This window comes from Meleagris gallopavo, chromosome 17 (assembly GCF_000146605.3).
Source record: "Meleagris gallopavo isolate NT-WF06-2002-E0010 breed Aviagen turkey brand Nicholas breeding stock chromosome 17, Turkey_5.1, whole genome shotgun sequence".
In the NCBI taxonomy this organism is placed as follows: Eukaryota; Metazoa; Chordata; class Aves; order Galliformes; family Phasianidae; genus Meleagris; species Meleagris gallopavo.
In genome coordinates this window covers 11,466,414-11,475,252 of record NC_015027.2, presented here as the reverse complement: position 1 = coordinate 11,475,252, position 8,839 = coordinate 11,466,414, and the positions used below count along the sequence as shown (strand labels likewise).

At 56.1% G+C, this 8,839-nt stretch overlaps 1 protein-coding gene across 3 annotated transcripts in view; it reads left to right on the top strand.

Annotated features, from left to right (window-relative positions):
* Positions 1-6,344, top strand: part of ASIC1 (acid sensing ion channel subunit 1) — an 18,567-nt gene extending 12,223 nt beyond the window's left edge. For 2 of the 3 annotated variants that reach the window (XM_010720537.3, XM_010720538.3), the window contains exons 4-12: positions 1,749-1,899; positions 2,293-2,420; positions 2,602-2,752; positions 2,830-2,886; positions 2,969-3,122; positions 3,198-3,289; positions 3,506-3,585; positions 3,715-3,819; positions 3,964-6,344. In XM_010720537.3, the coding sequence (XP_010718839.1) occupies positions 1,749-1,899; positions 2,293-2,420; positions 2,602-2,752; positions 2,830-2,886; positions 2,969-3,122; positions 3,198-3,289; positions 3,506-3,585; positions 3,715-3,819; positions 3,964-4,068 (1,023 nt within the window). In that variant the 3' untranslated portion in view covers positions 4,069-6,344. Of the gene's footprint in view, positions 1-7; positions 849-1,748; positions 1,900-2,292; positions 2,421-2,601; positions 2,753-2,829; positions 2,887-2,968; positions 3,123-3,197; positions 3,290-3,505; positions 3,586-3,714; positions 3,820-3,963 lie in introns of those variants that run through there. The other variant, XM_010720539.3, reaches the window with a different exon arrangement.
* Positions 6,345-8,839: the final 2,495 nt, after the last annotated feature.

Sequence of the window (8,839 nt, the reverse complement as noted above, 5' to 3'; positions counted from 1 at the left end):
CAGCAGCCCTCTGCTCTTCTTCTGCTCCTCTCCCCTCGCTCTGCACATCACCGCACACCTCTCACTCCTTTTCCCTTCTCTTTCTCTGCTCCCAACTTTCCCCCTTCCTCCATCCCAGTCCCTCTCACCCACTCTATGAGGCACTGATTCACCACTGGAGATCCCCAACCTGCAGCAGGATCAGGACCCTCACCCCACACCTGGGATCCCCATTCTGCATAATGCCCCTCCAGATATTCTGCACCATCTCCTTCTCCAGCGAGGAAGCACCAAGAGATGCCACAGCAGCTGGGAAAGGAGAGAACGGAGCCGATGAGTTCCTGTACAGGCAGGAGGAGGAAGAAGAGGAGGAAGAGGAGGACACAGGGGCAGCCACAGACTTCATGGCCTTTGCCAGCAGCTGCACATTGCACGGGCTGAGCCACATTTTCGTGGAGGGCAGCCTGGGTGCGCGGCAGGCGCTCTGGGCGCTGGCTTTCCTCCTGTCCCTCTCCGTCTTCCTCTACCAGGTGGCCGACCGCATTGTGTACTACCTGGAGTACCACCACGTCACACTGCTCAGTGAGGAGGACAGCCCCGAGATGACTTTCCCTGCCGTCACCTTCTGCAACATCAACCGGGTACGGGTCTCGCAGCTCAGCCACGAGGACCTGCTCTACCTTGCGCCCCTGGTTGACTACGAGCCTGGGATGGAGCTGGGCTTTGTCCCAGCCCAGTTCAGCTCTTGGGATGAGGATGAACCCCTAAATTTGCATGGGTTTTTTAACCGCACTTGCCACCAGCTGGAGGACATGCTGCTGAGCTGCAGCTACCGGGGCGAGCAGTGCGGCCCCGGAGACTTCGTGGCGGTGAGTAGCCCTGTCCCATTGCTCTGGGGACCAGATGGTGACACAGTTCTTTTGCCTGGCACTGTCATCTCCTGGCTCCTGTTGCCCCTAACCTGCCCAACAATCGCACCTTCTCCTCTCCCCTTTCCACTACTTGGGACTGCTCAGTGTGACGAGCGCCGCGTTTGCAGCTTGGGATGGGGAAAAGCAAAGCTCTGGGCATAGAGCAGGCTCCTGGAGGATTCCTGCTGCCTGTCTTCTGGCCCCATAAGGAGAGGAAAGGGATCAGGGAGCAGCTCCCACCAGCGTCGTGTCGGATCAGCCACAATGGGTGATGCTGTCCATGCTTGGGGACAGGCACCCAGGCATCCTGCTGGTGTTGGTGTTGATGAGACACCTCCATCCTCATATCCCCACCACACCTCGGGATCTGGGCTTGGCACTGTGCAGCCTGCAGCCTGCTGGCCCCAAATGATCCCTTTGCCAGTGGCAGCTCAGCAGCATGGAGCTGTGCTGGCAGCCAGAGGTGAGAGCTGGAATGGGTGAGAGGAGGGTGGGGGTGTGTGTTGAGGATCCTATCCAGACCCCATCTGTGGGATTGGAGGTGATGATGGGGCAGATACTGGTGAGGGCACAGGGCTGAGTGCCACTGTCCTGGTGCTGCCGGATCACAGTGCTGCAAATCTGCAAAGCATGTTCACTGACTTGCACCCATCGCCTCGGTGGGGATCTTGTTCTTCTACCAGGGTAAAGGCAGCTCCGATGCTAAGAGACCCCATGGGGCAGGGGCCTGGGTCGGGCTGTCCACCAAGCTGGGCATGGCCACATTCTGGGGCGGGTTCTGGCTCCATGCCGTAGTGCCAATGGCAGTCTGGAGCCAGCAGAGGAGCCCCAGCCTCAGCCTTGTGTCCTCTCCCACAGGTGTTCACACGCTATGGGAAGTGCTACACCTTCAATGCAGGGCAGGACGGCAAACCCCGGCTCATCACCATGAAAGGGGGCACTGGCAACGGCCTGGAGATCATGCTGGACATCCAGCAGGACGAGTATCTCCCAGTGTGGGGGGAAACAGGTAACTCAGCAGCTCCTGGGCTACTTTCCAGCAGCCTCCCAGTTCCACACCCCACAGGACCACATCCCCAAGGCTCCTTCCTTCTGTTTCTCACCACTTCAGGTCTTTGGCTTTCTTTTTTCCTCCTTGTCTATGCTATTTGCCATGGCAACTCCCTGTCGCTTTAGACAAGCAACCATCACTTGTTTATAAATAGAGCCAGGCACTTTCCACACTATTCTTTCCAAGCTCCGGACCACAGGGCTGGAGGGGACAAGGACACGGGGTGGATGGATGGATGGATGCATGGACATGTGAAGGAGTGAATTCACCAAAGGGAAGGGTGGGAGATAGGAAGAGTTTTCTTCCTTCTTGCACCAGGGCTCAGCTCCTCTCTGCTCCTCTCTGCTACAGATGAGACCTCATTTGAAGCTGGGATCAAGGTGCAGATCCACAGCCAGGATGAGCCTCCACTCATCGACCAGCTGGGCTTCGGTGTGGCACCTGGCTTCCAGACCTTTGTGTCCTGCCAGGAACAGCGGGTAGGGGCTGTGGGCCCTGCTCAATCCCTCCCACCCCCTGGAGTGCTGAGCCTCTGCACTCCCTGTCTCCTGCCTCAGTGTGGGATGGAAATGGGGAGCGGCGCACAAGGCTCCATCCCCTCACCATGCTGTGGGCTGCAGGGACGTGTGCTTCTCTCCTTATCCCTGGCTTCCCTCCCAGCTCATCTACCTGCCACCTCCCTGGGGCGACTGTAAGGCCACAACGGGTGACTCGGAGTTCTACGACACTTACAGCATCACCGCCTGCCGCATCGACTGCGAGACCCGCTACCTGGTGGAGAACTGCAACTGCCGCATGGTGCACATGCCAGGTGAGCTATGCATCACTATGTCCCATCCCAAACCCAGTGGATACGGTCCTATGGGAAACCTGTTCTGTCTCCCGCAGGCGATGCCCCTTATTGCACCCCAGAGCAGTACAAGGAGTGCGCAGATCCGGCCTTAGGTGAGGCTGCCTGGTCCCATGGGACTGAACCGATGGCATCGGGGTTTCCGACATCCCCATCTAAATCTCTCTTCCTGCCCAGATTTCCTGGTGGAGAAGGACAATGAGTACTGTGTCTGTGAGATGCCCTGCAACGTCACCCGCTATGGCAAAGAGCTCTCCATGGTGAAGATCCCCAGCAAAGCATCCGCCAAGTACCTGGCCAAGAAGTACAACAAGTCGGAGCAGTACATCGGGTAACACACCACAGGTATGGGGCGGCAGTGCCTCTCTCCAGCACCACAACCTGACGCCGCTTTCTGCCCATGCAGGGAGAACATCCTGGTGCTGGACATCTTCTTTGAAGCACTAAACTATGAGACGATCGAGCAGAAGAAGGCGTATGAGGTGGCTGGATTGCTGGGTGAGCACTGTGGGGTGGTGGCTGTGCCGAGGGCTCAGGTTGGCACCCTTCAGCGTGACCCCATGTGCTGTCCCCCCAATCCTGGGGCACCAGGGTGTGCACACAGTGTGGGTGCAGAGCAGAGCAACCCCCAGGGTCACAGCAGTGACGAATTCTGCCCTTTCTCTGCTCCATCTGCCAGCAGTGCCCTGCTGACAGCTTTCCTCTCCCCTCCAGGTGACATCGGAGGACAGATGGGGCTGTTTATCGGGGCCAGCATCCTCACTGTGCTGGAGCTGTTTGACTACGCCTATGAGGTAAGCCCCAAAATGCTGTGCCCAATTCCCGTGGGGTCGGCAAGGCCCCCTTGGCACCACGTCCCCTTGTCGGCTGGGACAACCCCCCGTGGTGGGGTCCATCTTGGAGCTGAGAGCCATCTCCTGCAGGTGATCAAGCACCGGCTGTGCCGGCGGGGCAAGTGCCGCAAGAACCACAAGAGGAACAACACGGACAAGGGCGTTGCGCTGAGCATGGATGACGTGAAACGCCACGTGAGTGCCGGGCAGAGGTTCTTGTTGGGGGGCACTGTCAGCATATGGGGGAGAAGTGGCAGCAGGCACTGGTGCTCTAGGGAGACAGGGCTCGGTTCTGGGTGAAACCTGGATGACCACAGCATCCCATCTCTGCCCCTGCAGAATCCCTGTGAGAGCCTACGGGGTCACCCGGCCGGCATGACGTACGCAGCGAACATCCTACCTCACCACCCGGCCCGGGGCACCTTTGAGGACTTCACCTGCTAACCGACGTCTGGATGTACAACAACCCGAGCTACCAAAGCCCTCCGGAGAGCTGCCCTTCTCCCAGAGGAGAGACACAGCCAGGGGACCTCGCTCAAAGCCACGGCGGGACGCGGACAAGAGCGGCGGCCTCAGATTTTGGGGCAGGCGGCCGGGCCGGGCCGCGCTGGCTCAGAGACTCAAGGAGGCTGCAGCCCAGCCGCGGAGCCACGCACAGCGGGCCGGGGCGCGGGCCTGCCCCGTCTCCTCCCCTTCGGCTCCCCTCGGCCTTTTTAACTAGAAACCCAGAAGCCAAGAAGAAGCAGCCTTCGGGCCGCAGAGTCTCCATCCACAGCCCTGTTCGTCTGTCCGTCCGTCCGTCGTCTCCATGCTCATTCTGCTCCCCAGGCTTCAGCCTGCGCCTGTCCCCGTGCCTGGCATCATCTCAAGCCCCAGCAGAGCCCCCTGGGCCGTCTGTCACCACGACAGCCCTGCCTGGGCGCCCACAGCCGCTCCATGTGCACAAAACGGAGCAGCTCCACCTCTCCAAAATGTCTTCCTCGGCCTCCGCCCCGGGGTTGGCAACGTTGGGCCGCTGGGTGGAGGGCTGTGCCTTGGGGGATCACAGAGGACCTGCAGCCTGGTTATGGTGTAGGGCTCTGTTATGGTGTGGGGCGCCATCATGGTGTATGGCTTTGTCACGGTGTGGGGCCCCGTTATGGTGTGAGGCTCCGTCATGGTATGGGGCCCTGTCACAGTGTGGGGCCTCATTGCCCTGTCACAGCGTGGCCTCTCTACCCCACATTCCCCAGGAAATCTGGGGTTCCCCCCATGCGGCCCTCAAAACAACCATCCTCGGGGAGAAAAGCATAACTAAAGCTCTGACTTCCGTTGGCACCGAGTTGCCTGGGCAGCCATAGGAGCCCCAGCATCAACAAGGAGACAGATTTAAGGGACACTCCATGGCACACTGTCCATGGGGCTGCAGGCTCCCACTCCACTCCCAACCCCCAACAACAGCCACCCCCGGGGGCCATGAGCCCTGGGCACCATCAAAGCTCACGGCCCGGGCCCCCCAGCTCTCCCCATCGCTGCCCCCTCCCAGCAGTGGGGCCATTGGCCACCCTCAGCCCCCCGCACCAAGCAAGAGCCCTCCTGGGGCTGAAGTGCTTCTTCTCTTTAAGAGCTTTTGCAATAAGTCTTTTTAGTAGTTATTATTTCTAGACTTTTTTTTTTTCCCCCCCATTATTATCCTCATTATTATTATTTGCTTCCTGACCAAAATTAGGAACTGGGGGTCAGTCCTTTGTTATCCAGCAATCACCCAAAGACAAAAGGTTGGCCGCATCCATAAATTTTCTTATGGATTTTTCCTAATGTTTCACTGCATTTCATGTATTTATTTTCTTCCTTTTTCACCCGTTAAAGCTTTTAAAGATGGGGCTGGGATGTGACCTTGAGGCTCGCCTGTTGGAACATACAACTTTTGGTTTGTTTCTATTATGCCATCTGCATTTTATATTTCTTATATATAATATATATGACTATATATATATGTGTACATATATATATATATATATCTATACATGCATAATATCAGTGTAGATATCCATTCCATAGCATCTAGGCCTTGTTCTTGTGCCATTTTTTTTTCTGTTACTGATCTCTGAATGCCTTCAAGTGTATAAAGTGTTGAATTCTCTCTGGTATCTGTACTATGTACACACATTTTCATAGGAAGCACAATAAGATGACAGATGCATTGTACATCAATACCTGCTACTCTTAACGACGATATAAAGAATGATAAAATTGATGAGCACCGAGCCTGTCTGTGCTGGGGGAAATGCTCCTCAGTGAGCCTGGTGCTCAGGTGGGCTCCAGCCCCACATCCCGGGCCCTGTTCCACCATGAGCACACGCAATAGATGCTTTGGGGAATCGACTTCTGCTCCCAAAGAGAGGGAGGAGGATTCACATCTGTGCAGATGCTGATCTTCAGCAGCTCCAACGCTTCCGTTTTGGGACAGATCTCTGAGGTCAGCAGAAACGAGTCACCGGCTCAAATATTACCTGGTTTTATTTTAACCAAGTTAGTAGCAGCTGTAGTACAAGCCATTTGTAAAAACAGTTCCTGTCCTTCAGATTTCTAGCTGCAAAGAACAAAAGTAGCATGCCAAATCCAGCACTGGGCATTCAATCCATGGAGATTGAATAATAGCAAATGGGCAGTGGGCAGGGGATGCTGAAATGCCAAACTTGCTCCTGGAAATAGCAGATGGGTGGTGTGCATTCAAACTAGAAGAGATTTGCTGCTATTCCAGTCCTCCTCTGCCAGAGCTGGTGCTGCAAAGGCCACAGGGTGGGCTTTGAATAGGAACAGGATGATATAGCTAAGCCCAGAAGGGAATTAATGAACCTAAATTAATTGCAGGCAGACACTGTGAAGTCAGAGCAGCTCACTACGCTCACTACCTCTGCAGTGGCACTCAGCAGCTCCTGCTGCAGGGGCAGGCAGCAGCCCTGGCCCACAGTCTCTTCCCCAGCTGCCCAAGAACGTGCTGGGTTCCATCCGCTGCAACCTTGCATTGAATCCTCAGCCTCTGCCTGAGGTCTTTGCTGCTGATGGAAGCACTGTGCAAGCCACAGCCTGGAACAGCCTCGCAGAGAGGTGCAGGTACCCCAAAAGCAGCACAGACAGAGCAATTCCCAGCCCTGGAGCCGGCAATAGGTGAGGGATGGGTGCATGGACAGAAGCCAGACAGGACCCAACGTGAGCTGTGGACAAGTTGTACATTTTCTGACTCCAGGCTCCAATGTGCAAACCATCCATACACCACCAGAGCAAGGAACAAGGATCATTGCATTGCTCAGGATTACAGGGATGAACTGCGAACAGCTGGCGGGTTGCAAGGTGTGTGATGCATGTAGAGTGTGCATCCAAGGCTGTTGGTGCACACTGTGCACGAGACAAGGAGTTAATTACACTCCCCAGGAAGCATCACTGACAATGCACGCGAGGACAAGGTGCTGCACGCCTCAGCCTGAGGTTGCTGGGAAGCACCTGCTTGCACACCGCTGATTGTGTGGCTGCTGAAACCCTACAGAGCAAGGATTAATCACGCACCATGCAGATAGTGGCAGCACAGATAGCATCACCTCCTCTCCTCCACAGCAATAACTCCTGGTTACCACTTGCTCTCTGCTAACGCTGCCAGCAGAAACAGGCTATAATTACACAGCCCTGGATGCTGCTCGGCTGCCTGGAGCTGGAGCCATGCGGGCTGGGGAAGGTTTCAACAGAGCTGCCTCATGCCAGCAGGTGCAGGAAATGAAGGTGCACGGGTAGCATTTCACTGAGCAGTGAACCAAGCAAACCCTCAGGCAGAGGGAAGGAGAAAGGACAAGTGTAAGGAGACACTGGGGTTATTTTCCCCCCCCTGTTTCTTATGAAACACAGCTAATGACAGGGGACAAGGAGAACCGGCAACAGAACATCCCTGGAGAGAGGGAGCTGGGGCAACACTACACCCAGCTCACGCACTGTGGGATCTCTTAGTACCCTGCATTTTGTAAGTGTGGGTTACAAGAGTGGACAAGGGCTAAGCTGCTAGAAAGGAGATCTGCAGAAAAGGACATGGGTCTCCTGGTGGCCAACGGGGTAACCATGAGCCAGGAGTGTGCCTTGGTGGCCAAGAAGGCCAATGATTCCCTGGAGTGCACTGCACAGCAGGGTGAGGGAGGGAGGTGCATTCCCCCTCTACTCTGCCCTGGGGAGGCCACAACTGGGGAGCACTGGGCGCAGTGCTGGGCTCCCAAATTCCAGGCAGGCAGAGAACTGCTGCTGGAGAGAGTTCATCTCTCAGCTCAGCCCTTCCTTTCTCTCCCTCCCTTTTGTCCCTCCCAGCCACTTCTCAGCCTGCCCAAAGGCTCCTGCCGGGCTTTAAGCCTCACTTGAAGTTGCTGCATCTGAACAATACAGAGTAGATAAGTTCCACCGCTTCTCCTCTCCATGAATATTTCATCAGGCAGCCAGGCGCCAAGGCTGTCGGAGGTGGCATTACATTAACTGCATGGACACACGGATGCTGAGACAACAGCTAATGGCTGTGCTCACAGCATCGAGTTTTCCATCGAGGTCAGGAAACACTGAATTTGGTGGAAAAGGTACCAACATCTCCCCACTTCTCTCCTCAGTCAACAATGCCACGCAGTGTACAGGACAGCCTCCTAAATGGCCCATGATCATCATTAATTGCTTAATTAATACTTGCGGTGTGACTGCTCTCTTGGTTTTTATTCATGGATTAATGCAGGCTGGATGCAGGTCCCTCTGCTCTATGAACAACCACACGGATGAATGCCCTGGGGACAGGGAAAGTAATGCTAATACTTGCAAAAAGTGGCCTTTAATTCAGCGCTGTGCCTTCTGCAGCAGCTGCTGAGGGAGGGAGGAATCCCCCTCCGGGCATCCCCAACCCTGAGCAAAGCAGTCCCAGATAGGGGCACAGAGCACCTATGAGAATGGGGGACCCAGGGCACCCCCACCCCCACTCAGTCACAGCATCGAGGCTCGATGCCGCGAGCGCTGTCTCCCAGGACCCTGCACCCTCATATGCACCTCCCCATGCTCAATGCACCCCCCCCAGGACACTGCCCCTTCCCACACCTCCTGCATCCCCCCCACAAATACCCCATCCCCTCCGTTGTCTCTGAAACCCCCAAACCCAACGCCCTCCCATAGCCCTCTTCAAGTCGTCTGCCTCCCCCCCAAAGCCCCTGCCCCTCACACTGCC